The sequence below is a fragment of the Mizuhopecten yessoensis genome, unplaced genomic scaffold, assembly GCF_002113885.1.
Source record: "Mizuhopecten yessoensis strain PY_sf001 unplaced genomic scaffold, ASM211388v2 scaffold10921, whole genome shotgun sequence".
Classification (NCBI taxonomy): Eukaryota; Metazoa; Mollusca; class Bivalvia; order Pectinida; family Pectinidae; genus Mizuhopecten; species Mizuhopecten yessoensis.
In genome coordinates this window covers 1978288-1996394 of record NW_018408788.1, presented here as the reverse complement: position 1 = coordinate 1996394, position 18107 = coordinate 1978288, and the positions used below count along the sequence as shown (strand labels likewise).

Below are 18107 nucleotides of genomic sequence, written 5' to 3'. Positions count from 1 at the left end.
GGGCTGCATTACTGTTCTTTAAAAGCTTTGTGTATTGTTTCAAATATTTTTGAAAAATCCCCAATCCTGAACCCGGTAGCTACCCTGCCACCCCGGGGTCATGGAGGCCTTTAGTCTCTGGATCTACCACTGTAACTGGGATTGACAAGAAATGACCATTATATCTTACCATCTAACATGCCACTGCATGGACACTAAAGTATATAGGGGGTAGTGGACAGAGACATGCCCATTGACAGGTATATCCCCTCACAAACACCTGTTAATTAAGATATCAACAAGGTAAACAATCTGACAAAGTAATTCATGTAGATAAACACTTCATGATGGACATATTCTGTTCTAATTTGGCCGCCCTCGGGACGAAAATCTTGACCACCATCTTGATAAGGTACACTGTATATAGTATCACTTCCTAAGGTACAAATTGGCGACAACAGGTAGGTGTCAAGAGCTGAAGGCATTTTATTATCTACATCATAGACCCATCACCATGTCTGTGTCATAAAATAGAGGAAGTGTTCCTACTAGTATAATGACACCTAGTCCAATACGTGGATAAGTCCTGGCCCTGAATCACAAAAGGTTGAGAATGCTCTCAATTCTCATAATCAAGAATTATTTTAAAGGTAAATATCCCTTGAAATATTAATTGATATAGCAAAATGATTTTGAGTTGATGTTTTATCTAGTTGACTTAAAACAGTAGATGAATTGCAGAAAATATTATTCATATACAGTGTATAATTAAGGGATTTTATGCTGCAAGTGACCTCCTCTTCTGTCTCAAAAGAATTATGGATTTTCAACTTTTTGGCCCCTTATATGCTTCACCAACGAGTCCTAGAAGCTTATAGGATGAATGAACTGTAATAATTAATTAAGGGAGTCATAAAAGCTTCCTGATGAATGAGAATGAGCTGCGTGGTGCAGGGTAATGGTTTTTGGCATACTGTATTTATTATAACATTGTATATGTTTATCTTACCTAAAACATCCATCCTACACATACTTACCAACATTTTTGAAATTTCAATTGTGAAGATTCTGCATTCTCATAATTAAAACATAAATAAGATGGGTGTATAATACACTCCCTAGAGACAAAATAACCCTTTAAAATGACATATTTTGAGTTGTTCTGTCAGATGAAATTAATAGATCTAAGAATATAGGAATAATTAGGCAAAGTCACTGGTTGAAAACACCAAGTTTAAGGGTAAAAAATCGGGAGTCTCCCTCCTAAATAGAGAGAGTTGGGAAGCATGCCTACATATTTTAACTGGACTGGCCCAGTCTTTGATTTGGTAAGGTTTAAGTGTGACTTAAGGGGTGAATGGGTGTTTGACAACAGATCTCTGCCAGCTGAAATCTATGCTAATATTCCTTTCGTACAAGGTAATGGAGAGGTCATATACTCATATATAACAGAGCATAAGTCATTTAGCAAGATAAACTGGACAAGAGGAAAGTCAAAGCTGTCCTCCAATGGACACAACACATTGGTCAAAGCATGCATACTTATTATAGACCCATAAATAATGGCCACAGCTCATGATCACAGACATTGGTCAAATCATCCTCTAAGTAATTTGGTTGACCACTGGACACAGGGCGCTGGTCAAAGGTGTCTGTGTATAAATAAATTATCATACAAAAGACAAAAGATCTTTAGAAATGTGTTGGATAGAATTACATATTACTATCAATTACTTCACTCGGGGATAACTGTTGTATAAATTCTCCTGAAGACTCATTCATAAATTTTAAATCTTTTACATACAAATTCATTAATTCAGAGACGTAATACATCTCTGATTAATTCAAAGGAAAATTACCTTCATTATTCAAAATGCGTCCTATTAATCATAAATTCAAGTATTCAAAAAACTGATCGAGTCAATGGTTTCCTTGCCAATTTATGATTTTAACATAACGTTTCAATCTTATATATGTCACATTTAACACAGTAGACTCAAATGATAGTGCATTTTAATGATGGGCACTTTTGTTTTGAAGATATGAAGGAAACAGCGTTACAGACTCAGTACTGTATAACAGTACAGTCTGGTTCATTGTTTAAGTGAATTTTCGTTGTGTTATTAAGGCCAAACCGCAAATTGTGATTCAACGAAGTGTCAATATTTGTTTTTTCACATACGATAACCAAGATATTTTTAAAATACCTGTGGACATGGTATATACATATTTTTTTATCTATTAAAGATTTGTCATGGAAATAAATGCCTGTTAGCACTATAGCTTTACAATATGGTACATAACAACCCTTTGATTAACAGAAGTTGGTGTTTGTAAGGTAAAGTATAGACTAACATTTACTCCAGTATTGTGACCAATAGCTCTAGGTTCTGGAGGAAGATTTTTAATCTTTCCATGAACACATACCCTACCCTGTGTATACATATGTAAGTATTATTGAGTGTGTATGTATAGGTAACCCTTGACCTAGATCTATCTGTGGCAGTGAAAACATCAGATGTCTAATACTGGTTTATCCTACATGTACCTGGCACATAGATATATATATATATGTAGACATCTTCATAAATTTGGATTGCAATCAAAAGCTACGCCACACAAAATATAGTTATTTAAAACTGTCCAAAATATTTTGAAATATGAATATAATGAATACCATATATCTTCATGGTACTTAAAACTTTTGATCCAAGACAGCATGTGGTTCCTTAAGGTTGTCTAAAACTAAACAAAAATCTTGTGTTCACTTACCTGTATCACACCTATCTCGTTAGTGCACCCCAAATTCTGTACTATTGTTCAATATCCTTAATGAAAACCTAATCCAAAGTAGTAACAGTCCGTTTGATGGAATAGGGTCCCAAACTGACCAAAAAGGGGGGTGTCCCTCGAGACCAGTAACTGGCCACACCTATCGACAACAGGTAAAAACTGACAGTCGGAGATAAGGTATGTGTACAGGTATCATACTCAAGTAATTTGACACCAGTCAGGCATGACCAATCACTCAGGTGTGATACAGGTATGAATATGCTTGTTCATGATCACCTGCATGAGGTCAGTGTCGCCACCCTCTGGGCACCCCTGGACCAATCTTACTTGTCCAGCAGCACACCATTACACAGGTATATCTTACACAGGTAAGCACTTACCTGTGTGGTGGACAAGACCTTACCAGGTTACGTAACAACAACAGGTAAACATGAAGGAACATACCTGTCGCCTCACAGTCAGGGGAAGGCAATCAATTGATATCTTTCCGCTATACACCTGTACTGGCAGACCTGCACTGATTAATACAGGTTGTATAAGGAGCCAGTCACAGGTTTGTTGTGTCTAAGCTAGTCAACTGTCAATCCTAGATTAGGGAGCATGGAGTGTAGGGAAATCCAGTGACTTCTTTCATGCCATGAATAGCTCTGTTCTGAGTCAAAACACTCATAGTTCCAAGCAGATGTACCAAAAACATTGAAATTAAATGTGTGACGTCAGATGTTTCAATGTAATGTATGAAATGCAACATCTGCATAAAAATGTATATGCATNTTTTTTTTTTTTTTTTTTTTTTTTTTTTGGGGGGGGGGGGGGGGTGCTTAGGGCTGGGGATGGAGAGAAACAGACTGGGGGACTCCTATGCATAACACTGGGACAAATATTTCAATTCTGAACAGAAAGGTATTCATACTACACATGTATATATAAACAAAGAAATGTATACATGATGGTCTGGTTTATACAGGTTTCCAGATTACACAGAGTTCAATTTAGACAGGTTTTACTTGGAAAACAGAAACAAATTTGCAAACATGCAATATTCAATGATGTACATCACATCCAGCTAGATCAAATACCTAGGCTAATATTCAGGATCTTTTGTTATCTTTTCCTTCTCAAAGAAACAATGTTTTTATTTCTTTTTTTATATAAATACTACATTGTGTGTATAATTAATCACTCTGTGTGCAGTGAAAATGTCATATACACCGCAGGTTTCATATTTGCCTGGAAGACTACAGCATACCTTTGACAATGATTAACTAGATGCAATAATGCTGTTAATTCTATGTATACCAGTGGACAGTGTTACAGTACATATTCTGTCTTTTGTTTTCTTTGTATCACAATAGGATGCATCAATCTTACTTTAACCTTTGACCTGGAATTTTGGCCACTTTAGGTACTTACTCCTGGCGATGAGGTTGATTTCATTGTTACCCAGCTCCCCGACAGTTCTCGACATATCAACCATACCCTGTGGGTCCCCAGGGAGCTTGAAAATAAAATGTGCAGGGTCCAGACGTTTCTCTCCACAGATTTGACGGTGGACTGTCTCTAGGGGCGTCGTCTGGCTGATGCGTAGTACCTTTTTCTGGCTCTGGGGCAGGTTCACCGTAAAACGGTACGTCATCTGCAGAGACAGAAGGGAGACATAAATATGAAGACAATCTTAATTGATAAAACCCACACGTCTGTTTTAATGATAAATGTTGGCGTGTGAAATATGAAGAAAATAGAAATGGCTGTTGAACTTCCTAGCCAAACAATTTGGTTGTTTTTTACAAATCTTTTGTCAAAAAACAGATGAGCTCCTTCTTATGAATTTAAATGGTGCAGACTGAATTTAAATGAGGTTTCTAACCTGTAAAATATTGGTATATAATTTAGAACTTCTCAGGATCTAATTCAACAAGTTTATAATGGCGGACTACATGCAGGCCTATAATCATTATCAATATATGCCATGGGCCCTGGACAAAGCCTCTGAGTGTGTTTAAGCCTCTGAGTGTGATTTGTTATGAAACATATGTGAATTCATTATCTAGTGAATTGTAAAAACAGGCATGAATTCATTAGCTAAGACTGTATAAAGTAAAACTTCATTATATCAGATTGCTGGATGCATTAAAATGAAGTTGGCATCACTTCAAAATTGTAATGAAATATAAACAGATTCTTGTACCCGGCGACATATAGCATTAGAAATCTAGGATGACCATATCGGTTTTGCTCTTGGCAGACAATAAAGAGAAAATTCAATTTTTCATTGTTGCGATGTTGAAGATAATCCTAAATAGATGACATTTTGGTGACCATATAGTTTATATATCATGTATACATTACCAGGGAAAATGGCCCACAATTAATGACTTAAAATTGTCAGTGGGCTTGAAAACAATACAAAAACAAAACTCCTGGGATAAGCCCACAAATAGTTAAGCCCATCCACTTGAAAAACAGAATTTATTGATGAAGGCAAGATCTGAACATCGGACTCAAGCATCACAAAGCTGTCTTAAATCTTTGGTAAAAAAGACAATTCCGTTAAAAAAATCAGTCTAGATTAATTTAATTTACAAGTGTAAGTAAATATGTAAAATCACATTTTGATATGGAATTAAAAGTTTAAAGAGCATATTTGTACTAAAATGATCTACTTTCTTTCACGATATAGAAGCTAGCTGATTCGATCATGAGTAATGTCTAGTACATGTAGTTCATTTACTCTATCCCTTCCCTCCCCAAAGACAAAGGCAGATTGAATTTTGATATTCTATTATCCAATTGTTGAATATTTAAGCTTTCATTTGGTCAGAAAATTCACTGTGTTGAATTTTACATAAATATTTCAATGCTTGCTAGAGGACCTTTTAAAGCTGACAATTTGATGCCGAGCACTTAATTCATTACATGTTGAAAGATTTGAATAGAAAAATTATTTGAGCCTTTTAAGACTGTGGCTAAAATCGGATTTCCGAAGATATAAAATGCACTTAGTCTATCTCACCTGCAGACTCCCCAACCAATAGGATTACAGGATTTTTACCAGATTTTACCAGAGGGAAACATCCGGAACCATGAAGAAACTGTAAAATTTAACATTGTGTTGGTGTGAAAAGGTTTTATTTATTTCAAGTTTATCAAGTTAGTGCTAGCTGGCACGTTGTGTTGAGGCCATTGCTGGAACACAACTGGTTTGTGATCTTTGATATATAGGTGTGAGTTTGACTCGTGGTGTTTCTATTTCTACAAGGTCAACAATCGGATAAAAATTGGCAAAAAAATCGCTTATCTAAATTCCTTTTTTTTGTTTATAAAACTTATAAAATGTGAGATGAAAGGTAGATAAATATGAAATTACTGTAGATAAAATAGATTTCTATAGACAAATAGCCAAAATGTATCTATAACAATACACATGAAACAAATAATATCGGAATAGTTTACATATGACAACGATCATATCTTTATAGCGCCAGCAGTACAATCATGCAGTTATTCAAAACCATAACAGCAGACTTAACATATTAACCCTTTCGCCACTGTAGACCATAATGGACTTATCCATATCAATGCATGGTAGAGTTTATTAAGTTAAATAGGGGTGAAAAGGTTAACTGCATTGTAAAGTAACCATTTTTCCAGAAGATAACTGTTAGGGATTAAGTAGTTATTATAACGAGGGAAATTTGGATGGAAAATTTAATAGTTACATTAGGTCATTCTCAACTTAAGAAAGATGCCTTAAAAACAAAACTTTAAGCACTTTAACTCTTTCACCCCAGAAGACACATTTGAACTCTTCCAATTGAAAGATTGGAATAGTTCATTACGGAATTTCAGGGGTGAATGAATTTATGATAAAGACTGAAAATTGGATGGTGAAACCAGTAACCTTGGGTCATTATTAACTCAAAGAAAATGCAAAAAAGCAAACTTTGGTAACACTCACAGGGTCAGCTGCCCCGTTAATATGTGACAGGCTGTCATTCAGTGAAAGCGTGGGTTTAAACCCAGGACCATTTTATGTGTGAACCTTTTGTGCTTGAGTGCATCACTACCGACATGGATAAGGACAAACTATCATTATCAGCAGCTAACATAACACATATGTAGACACTTACTGCAGACTGGAGCTGATAATGGAGGATATAGAATAAGATATAAACTATTAAGATAACACCCTCCCACACACAATCATGTATAGACCCCCTCTCTCCACAATGTCCCTGACATTCATCTTATCCCATGCGCTTTCTATCTCTACAGCAATAACTTGTTTCCCTCTCTCCCTCTCTACAGCAATAACCCTCGTCTCCCTCACTCCCTCTCTACAGCAATAACTCCTGTTTCCCTCATTCCCTCGCTACAGCAATAACCCTCGTCTCCCTCACTCCCTCTCTACAGTAATAACTCCTGTTTCCCTCACTCCCTCTCTACAGCAATAACTCCTGTTTCCCTCACTCCCTCTTCACAGCAATAACTCCTGTTTCCCTCACCCCTTTTTACAGCAATAACTCCTGTTTCCCTCACTCCCTTTTTACAGCAATAACTCCTGTTTCCCTCACTCTCTTTTTACAGCAATAACTCCTGTTTACCTCACTCCCTCTCTACAGCAATAACTCCTGTTTCCCTCACTCCCTCTCTACAGTAATAACTCCTGTTTTCCTCACTCCCTCTCACAGCAATAACTCCTGTTTCCTTCACTCCCTCTCTACAGTAATAACTCCTGTTTCCCTCACTCCCTCTTCACAGCAATAACTCCTGTTTCCCTCACTCCCTCTTTAAAGTAATTACTCCTGTTTCCGTCACTCCCTCTTTAAAGAAATAACTCCTGTTTCCCTCACTCCCTCTTTAAAGTAATAACTCCTGTTTCCCTCACTCCCTCTTTAAAGTAATAACTCCTGTTTCCCTCACTCCCTCTTTAAAGTTATAACTCCTGTTTCCCTCATTCCCTCTTTAAAGTTATAACTCCTGTTTCCCTCACTCCCTCTCCATGATATTTTTTCTAGTCTCCATTACTCCTCTAATGACTGATCACAGCTTCCTCTCACTTTTTCTATCTTAAAAACCATTCCAAAATATTAAGTGGATTTTTCATATCTTAAAATACCATTTTCTAAGTCCAATCTGTACAAGTTTGATATTTACTGTAGTAAATTAGATGTGATATGAAAAATAAATCTTAACTTCTGTGCCCAAACACCCCCTGAGTTCAGTGTTTTTCACATACCCTATGGCTTAACATTAGGGAAACTTGCCAAAATCTTACTGTAAAATATCATAAATTTATCAATTCTAGCTAAAGAGTCCATATCCTTGCTTTGTATTTTGTGCATGGAAAGAAAAAGATGAAATAAGAATGAATTTTGTTTCAAACAAGAATCTTTGAAAAGCTTGAAGAATTGTCCATTCATTAAAACATCAGTAGATTTACAAGGGTTTTGTCAACATTCAGTCCAATCAATCGAAAAACCTTTACATCAGCACAATGCTGTACAACACAGTGCTGACGTATACACGAAAGACACTCCAGTATTTTAAAATGCCTCACAAAGGAACTTAACAGAAGAAAAGTAGACACTAGACCAGCTTAAGTTTTATGAATGGCCAAATTTAAAGTATGTTAAATGTTGATAGGGCCTGTAGATCTAAATTTCTCAGGTAGTTCAGCCCCAGTAAATAATATAAGGCAGGACCAAGACTGTGCTATATAAGACGTACGTATATATAAAATATGGTATAATAAGTTATTGAATTGGTTGTAAAAATATGTCTAGAGCACTATTGTATACTGATGTCACACATACACACAGGCTTAAAGATCTGGGGACTCACAGGGGATTTAAACCCTCGGAGTATCATGTAACTGAAAATTGTTCACGATTCTAGTGAAAGGTACTCACAACAGTTTTAGATATTTCTTGGTTAATCTTTTCAATTCAATCTGTATATGAAGGTTCTTGTAAAGTTTAAGGGAAAAGATTTCAAAATATCTGGGGCAATTTAAGACACATGCATTTCTGGGTCAGTACAATTTCTTAAAATTTAAAAGGGGAACTGTTTTCAAAAATAATGACAACTACTAATGCATATCTATGTGGTTGAAGGAATGGTTTTGAATTTTTTTTTTTTTAAATACCCAAGACGTTTTAGACACAACAATTAATATCAACAATCAATCAAACCTTATAGACAATTCAGACACTTTCCTATGTCAGTTTAAACTCTTTTAATTCACTCTGTTTAAGAATTTCTTTTTCAAAGGGGAGATTTTTCAAAATTAAAGTGTGAACTGTTTTAGGCGTTTATCTGTTAATTTATAATCTACTTTACAAAGGGATTTTTTTTTTTTTTTTAAATACCAGGAACATTTTAATACATTTCTCAGTCAATATATGCACTCAATTCAACCTGGTTCAAAACGAAGAATTTAAAGAAAGTGAAAATTAATTCATTGACAGTTGTGATGTAGAATTAGTGTCTGTCTCCTTATTTATCTCACTTGCTGACCTAGATTTGGAGCAGGTGGCTCATGTGAAACTTCAACCGAGAAATTTTCCGAAGATTGAGTTATTTTTAATCTGCTGACTTTAAACATGTAGAAGATTACGAACTAATACCTGTGACATACAACCTAGATACGACACTTCTAGATCGTTAGACAGGTGATTATAGGCCGTCTTAGGACGATCAATCTTCACACCTGTCGGACAACGAGAAGATACCTACCAGGTAATACACTTTGCCTGACCTTATCATACCTGAGTTTTCTCTCACTAATCAAGGTATATGGTTTCTAAGCAACAGTTCAATATGAGAATTATGACAAATTCCACACAGTGGTGTTGACAGTACACGGAAACCTAACATTAACCAATCACCTGACTTCGATATCAAGCATGACATAATGGCCGCCTGAAGACTACGATTCCTCTGCTTTCAACATTGGCTTTAACTCATTCACCGCTGAAGACACAATTTAATTCTTTCAATTCAAAGGTTGGAATAGTTCATCATGAATTTTCAGGGATGAATGGGTAAAAAATTAATATCTAGTCAAAGACAGGTTTGACATCAACTACTTCCATCTTACGGTAATACACAGTAATGAACCACAACACATTTTAATCGGTTGAAACCATTTGTTAATCCACTCAAATATTCCTGTAGCAAACATCTAAAGTTAAAAAGAAAAATTAAATTAAATTGAAATCATATTTATTTTGTTAAATTACAACAATAAGAGGCATGTGATTGATCTTATGGAACAGAAGCACACATTTAGAAATGATTGAGAAATGATTTCTTTGTCAGAGCAACAAACTTGCAAGAATGGAGGTCTCAAAAGAAATATGGTCTCTGAAGCAAGGGGGTCTATATTGAGCAAGGTGGTCCGTCTCTTAACTCATTCACCCCTGAAATTTCATAATGAACTATTCCAACCTTTGAATTGGAAGAGTTCAATGTGTCTTCAGGGGTGAATGATTTAAGAAAGGTGTATGTCGTGGTATCTAAAGGAAAGTGGTCTCTAAAGGCAGGTGGTCATTTAAGGCAGATGGTCTATAATCAGAGCAAGGAGAGTTGTCCAAAAAAAGATCCAGATTATTGAAGTTTATAAAGAAAGCTCACATGGGAAAGCTACAGAGTTTAGACCGGTCCCAATGATATCATGATCACTACCCTCTACCCCGCCACCCTGCAACAACAATACAATCCACTACTCGCAACGACAATCTAAATACTCTGTCAGTGGATTCCTCGGATGGCACTGGCCCTGTCATCTCTTCTAGCCAATGATTACGATACAGTCTACCTACTCGGGTGAAGAGTAGGTAGACCGGATCGTAACCCTTGGTTAGCAAAGATAACATGTAAATGTACCAACTACCATTACCTGTCCCCAGAGAAATACCAGTACACACTCCTTTACTTAGATCTAACACACATTTGTAATTAAGGTGTTTTATACAGGTGTAACAATTATCACATGATACCACCAACATGCTCCGAATGAGAATGTAATGTAATATTTACCTGGACATGTCTATCATATACCTTAACATGGTATACATAATCATGTTATTTTTGTTTTAAGACTCAAAACTGCATACATTATATTCAAGGTTATTCTAGGACTAACATGAATGTGAAACCTGATTCCGCCATAGGTATTGCGACTACCTAACCACCTTACCTGGTCGTCCCAGACCAAACCATCTAGACAACATATACTGCACATGTTGGCATGTAAAGGTCCGCACAGGTAATACAGACACAGGTAGTTCAAACCACACAACGCCACAGGTATGTCAACCTTTAGCCAAATAGGTCAGCATTTTAAACTGTTCATGTTTATCTGACGTAATTAAATCTGTTAGGTTTTAGTTGAAGCGACAACTTGTGAATGTGACATGGTCGCTGACGAAGATTGTCGATCAGGGCCGTTGTATAGAGGGTGAACGGTTCGGAACATTGACGACAGTCTATCAGCTAGAATGCTTTGTCTTACGTGACAAAATATTTCTCTACGATAATACCTGTACCAGTACAAAAGATCAAGGATCTATATATTCGGGTCAAATATGTACACAGAATTAATTAAAGTATAATGAATCTATGAACTAATTAGTGGGGAGTATGTAAAACAGGGTAAACATTATTTATAGACATGATCTATATATAGCACTGTGTATACATGCACCCTTCCACTACACATTTTCATGCCGTGCTATAAATAACATTTATCATCATCTAATCATTAAATTCATTTCCATGCTTCAATTCGCAAGACCATCACAAACAGACACACTAAAGAGGTCATCTCTGCCTATTCCTTCCTTTACAACTAATGTAAATTGCTTATATGAAGTCTTTCGATAGTTTGTAATCTTAGTTCATTAACTCATTCACCCCTAAAGACTAATTTGAACTCTTTCAATTCAAAGGTTGGAATAGTTCATAATGCAATTTCAGGGGTGAATGGGTTAACAGTTTGAAGATGGCCATGTCTTGGTTCTTTCTTTGTAAAGAGGTCTAATGGGCCTGCAGTCTACTTTTACTCCCAATGTGAAGAGGCCAAAAGAGCCTGTAGTCTTGATTTACTTCCAATATATAAAGAGGTCCTTTTTGGGGGTTGGGGGGTTGTCAAAAAGTCGTTTTCAATGTGCCTGAATTATCATTTATACTTCCAAAGTAAAAACACACTAGATGGCAATTTCTTTACCCTATAGGCGTACAATCAATGGGCTATTATTTTGTATTATAAATATCCATCTAGGCTATAAGAAATCTCTGGATAAGTTCTAATGAAAACACCTCACTGTAGGCTTTGATTTACTTCTAAATAATGTGAAAATATCTAATTGGAAATGTAAAGAGGTCCAATGGGCCTGTGGCATTGATTTACTTCTAATTTAAACATTACAAATCTGCTTCAGATTGCATAACAGGGCATAACAAAATAGTGTTGTTTGCACCTCCAGAAATGAAAATTAAAAACTTGTCTATCATTTTATTTCCTTATTTCAGTAAATGCTACATGACAATGCCAGAAATGTTGATACAGAAGATATGCCTAGAGCTTTTAACATTCCATGGATGAATCAAGGCTTAAGATATGTTATAATAATGAAACACATATGTGCATCCATAACCCAGTGTTACATGCATGGAAGGATGATGGCGCAGACATATACAAACGCAATGTAACAACAACAGGATCCCGTATCTGATGGTCACAGTGTACTGCCAATCTCTCACAAAGGACAAACATTCAAACTTACCATCATATGTTGATAAATACCATCAAACACAATTTAAATTCTTGATATATAGATGTTTTTTTAAATTTATGGCAGATTTTTAGAGTATAGAACTCTTAACCCTTTCAACACTGTAGACCAAAATGGACTCCTCCAGATCAATGCATGGTAGAGTCTACTAAAGTTACCTAGGGATGATAGGGTTAAGCCATTAAATTAAAAAAAAACAAAACTTTTTATGCAGGTAAACAGTTCATTTTGTGAACTTGTGGGTACTTTTTTAGATGACTATGTATTACAAATGGAACTGATGAAGATACAAATATCTGAAATACCCTAAAAATGAATCAAATTTAGATGCAAAATGTATATTCATTCTGCATATAAACAACATAATTTAGCAGTCGTGATTAAAGCTGTCCCAGATGATTGTTTGTATACACAGACTAACCACAGAGTGACAGTTAGTCCAGAGAGATGTAAGCCAATCATGGATGAAAAATACAGATAAATAAATTTAAATACAGACCCATATAGACAATACAAAGTAGTAGGACCAGCTTGTTTACCTGGCAAAGTTGACCGAGAAATGACATCCTGGTTTAGGTCAAAACAGGGGATGGTAGTGATCAGCTAGTCTGACATCATAAGTATAATGACCAGGAAACAGGGCAATATCCTTCCCAGCTTCAACTTCCCATAATAAAACCCTGGTATGTATGCATGTTCATGTCCTGTCCTCGTGTGTGTACCAGTTTGAGTGTTACTCATATATCCTGTAAGTGTATCTATCGTGTGTAGATGCATTTATTACCACAAAGGAAGATGCTAATTAATAATGTAAATGTCTTTCAGATTCGATGATAGAGTAAGTTTTGACTAATCTGAAAATTCCACTTTGTTTTTGTTTTTTTGGGGGGGTTTTAAGATCAGAATTGAAATCTAGATTAAATTTAACTTTTAACATATCAAATTAATGTTTTTATTATTAAAAATGTATCAAAAATAAATCAAAGCAACTTTAAAATGAAATATCTCATTCGTTCAATAAATTTGAAATTAAATTCTATTTTTGGTGTTCAATTTTGATATTTTTAATCTAAATAAAAAGAAACTTTCTCATGTTATAAAATTTATTCAAAATCTTTCAGACAAGACCAATATATAACTTTAAAAATTCAAATCTGTCCTACAAAATTTAAGAATATCTACTACACAGAAATAAGAAGCATTTATGTATATAATATGCAATCTTGAGTTGCACACATCGCATACGCCAAGCTGACAGACAGATGGTAAGATGGCTTACCACTATACACATTGGAGTCGAAATCTTCTTCAAGAGAAAACATTTGTTTTTCATTTACGAATCCCATAAAACACAGTTACATATGTTACAGGCGAGTTGGACTCAGGTAAGCGGTGCCGTTAGGTACTCAGACATAATGGGCCGGCAATTCCTTGTAACACATGTTCAGAAAAAAAAAAACTTCTCTCATTGCGGACTTACAGCGTTTAGAACTGGTAATGGGACATCCATGTTAATTATATTAGCTGTAAATATAAACGGGTGATGTTGGACGTTTATCAGTTCTGACTGAGATTGTGTGTTAATTATTAAAGTCTATATGTTAAATAATTGTTCCCCAACGTTATAGCCTGGTCTCGTAATTAAAATCTTACTGGCAAATACAAACATAAGTTAATGTATATAGGTTAATTATTATAAATTCCATAACCATCAGAATTAGATTAATGATACAGTCATCAATGTAACAACTCTACATCAACATTACCTCGTCAGCTATCGGAATATTCTACTTCACGGAAAACATGTAACAGTTAATACATGTCAAATTATGAAATAATGCATGATTCTGTGTTTGCACTACTTAATCCAGTGTCGTAAGGCTGGAATGTCTGGGATGTTTGCTCTAACGAATAGTTATTATGAAAAACATGTTATCTACAGCTGTATCATATAATGGTCTGCAGAGTTACACTTTTGTCCTCGAAACTTATAACACACTTTTTCATTCTTTACAACAAACTCATCTTTCAGAAAATTTCAAGTATTGCCTAAATGAATATAGAGAACAGAATCCCACAGAATTTAAATAAAAAATGTATTTTGTACATAAAAAGGATGGCAATGTTTCATCAGAAGTTTTATCTATTTAATTCATTCACCCCTGAAGACACATTTGAACTCTTCCCATTCATTGGTTGGAAAAGTTCATTATGAAATTGCAGGGGTGAATGAGTTCAACTATTTATATGAAATTTAATGATTATTCAGTATGATTGTATGACTGAAGGGCCATAACTATGTATAAAAAGGGACAAAAGGCCTGATATTATGTTACAATATTCTGCCATCAAAGAGGTACCCACATACATAATTTGGGAATTGTAGGCGACACAGTATATGTGATATGCCCACAACAAAGTGATGAACCGTAAATAAAGGGCTGATAACTCTGTATATAATGGGTTGCGAGACACCATTATAGTATGGGTATATATACCATAAAGGGGTCAAACTTGGGACATGTACACTGCCAATCTAGCTGCTATCCAGTAGTTATAAATACACAGCATCAAAATTAGAGAGATACTTTGACAAGTTGAGCAGTTGTAAACAAGAAAAACATTATTTATAATAGAGAATACTAAAAGTTAAAAAAAAAGAAAACTTTGAAGTGCAACTATTTTTAACATAAATAAATGACAAAGTAGTAGCATTTGCCACAAGTTCTGACTTCCTCACAAATGTTTCAGGGTTTAAATTTCTGCACATTTAAAGTCATAACTAATTTACTTTTTCAATTAACTTTGAGAAAGCATAGCCATTAGAATAAATCTGATTTTGAGAATTAAGAACGTTCTTAAAGTTAGATAAAAAAATAAATAAATCTGGAGCCTGGTAATTAAAGAAACACATTATCAGCCAAGGAGAAGTCTGTTTATAGTTTGAACTCATGGTATTATTAAGTTACTAGCCTTCATGTGAATAGAAGGTTAGACGTAGTTCTAAATAAGGTTAAAATCTGTTAACTCTAATAACTTAGACGAGGTGGAATCCATGATTACTGAATACAAGACAATGACAGCACTAGATCCTTCGAAGCTCGGCCGATGGACAACCTACATAGTTAATACCCATTTCCTGTTCATTCCGTTCTTCTCATTCATTGCTTGGTATTGTAAACGCTCCCAGTAGGTCCTCAATACTCCACAAATGTTTTATCCCATGGTTATTCATGAGACAGTCTCTTGCAGTAATTGTCTCTATGAATATTCATGAGCTGGAATTTTAATTGTTCTTTCAACAATGTTCATGACGTGACCTCCATTCCATATATTATTCATAACCAAATTGTCTTGCATATTTTCCTAACAATGTTCTAAACTACTTATACCTTTCCAACTAGGATGTATTTGACATAACAATTCACCCAAAAAACGTAACATTCAAATGTTTAAGTCCTTTTGCAATCCAGAATTTTAAGTCTAAAATGTCCATAATTAATGTACAATCCAAACACTCCATACAGAATGTATATTTACAAGGGTTATTAAATAATTATACCACATGACTGTTTTAAGAAAATACAGTACTAAATTTTAAGGAAACAAAATTTGACTGGTAACAAAAATCATCATTAAATTTAAAATATTTTTATAAAAGATGATATGTGGGTTATTTAAAACACATTTGGTGATACTCTGAATACAAAATACACATTTTACGCAGTTTCTTCTTAGTTTTAACATCATTGTACCTGTAAACAATACTTATGAACTCACTTATAATAAACAAATTACAAAAATCCTTAGAATCCCAAGCGGTTTGTCTTTCATTTTCAAAGATCATTTTCGGAACTTGATCATTATTTTGTTTTCAAAAAATGTTTGATGCGCAAAATATTTTAAGCTTTTTTGGGGATTTTCTGTCTCAAAAAGTACTTGCGCATATTACATAGGTGCGCAAATTACATGGGTTTTTACCGTAACAATACATTTTTTATTTTAAATTTTTAAATCATACACTTGTTATAACAAACTTATTTTCTGATTTAATATTTTCATTCCACAAATGTCATGGTTTTTTCTTAAATATTCTCAATTTTTAAAGACTCTAGGACAATTAAGATTGAAACTTGTAATTTTTGACACAAAGTCTAAAAAAAAAGACAGCTGTGGAAAACCTTTTGTATTTAACAAGGCCCTGTTCCCAGGAAAAACCCCTACAGATTTAAATGTCTTAAATCAAATGGCTGAATGGTGATGGGACAGGTCAATGAGGTGTACTTCCAGTCGGTGACAAATTAAGGTTGACTAGTTATTGAGGTTGAAAATATGTCTTCTAGGCATGCTAGGTAAGCTTAACATTCATATGTAACACCATCTGTATAAAGCTAGTATTGTATAGAAGGAAAATGGTAAGGGGAGAAAAAAAATTAATAGAGTTGGGAACACAAATAAGGGGAATGGGAAAAAGAAGACATGGATGAGAGAGAGGGTTAAGAGAAAAAGGGGAGTCTCAGGAATGGCTGGAAGATAGAGGATAGGGATGGATGGATAGATGGGACAAGAAGAGTTTGGTTTGTTTTTTTGGTTTAACATCCTGATAGTAGCTATAGTAATGTGTCAGGTGTTGGTTGTGGAGGAAGGCCGATGTACCCAAAGAAAAACAACCAACCTGTGGCCAGTACCTTGCAACTCACTCATGTAGGCCTCAAACCCCTGACCCAGTGGTGAAGGGCTAGTGATCATATATACGGTCAGATGCCTTAACTACTCAGCCAACACATCCCCCCGAAAAGAAGGGATTGGGAAGACGTGGAGAACAGAGAGAGATAGTTGTAGGCGAGAGGAAGGAGGGGGAGGAGGAGGAATAGTAATGTTGGGTGGCGGTTCAGTAAGAAAATTATCATTGCATGGGCAAATTAGAAGTTGGTAAAAAGTGTGAGATGAGGTATTGAGGGATAAAAAAAGGGCTGGAAGGGAAGTAGGAAAAGTGAACGAAGTAGTTAAATGGGGATCAGAAAGGGTAAAGATAGTGATAACAGGACAATGACTTCAAGATGGTGATGGAAATGGGGCATGCAAGCATGCAGGTAGCTGATCAACAGAAGGAGAAAGTCAATGGATAGAAGTGAAGGGAAAGGAAGAAGATAGATGTGTATTTTTTATGTCTTAAGGTCAGCAAGTGTAACATGACTTATTTTTTTAAAACAAAGCTGTTATTATATTGAAGTGATCAAGAGATCAGAAAGGGCCGGTTTCCAGTAATGTTAATTCTCCATAGGAGCCTGCCCCCGTATAATTTCTTATCTAGCTCAACTACTGTCTTTTTCTTTTCCGAAGAATAATTTTACACCTTTCCGACACCAAGATTTCATAATTTCAGTGAAAATGTATTTTTATAAAGTTGTCAATTTCAGCATCAAAGACATAAGTTCGTAAATAAAAGAAGGTTATCTCCAAAATATAATTCGCAACATAGTATAAATTTCTTTTGATAAATATTTCCAAAACATCGTGTTTATTCATAAAACA

The 18107-nt window shown here is 35.1% G+C and overlaps 1 protein-coding gene across 15 annotated transcripts in view; it reads right to left on the bottom strand.

Annotated features, from left to right (window-relative positions):
- Window positions 1-18107, bottom strand: part of LOC110463716 (titin-like) — a 116583-nt gene that overhangs the window by 23659 nt on the left and 74817 nt on the right. For 13 of the 15 annotated variants that reach the window (XM_021518521.1, XM_021518522.1, XM_021518526.1 and 10 more), the window contains one exon: window positions 4186-4408. In XM_021518521.1, the coding sequence (XP_021374196.1) occupies window positions 4186-4408 (223 nt within the window). Of the gene's footprint in view, window positions 1-2751; window positions 3132-4185; window positions 4409-13111; window positions 13407-18107 lie in introns of those variants that run through there. The other 2 variants (XM_021518535.1, XM_021518536.1) reach the window with 2 other exon arrangements.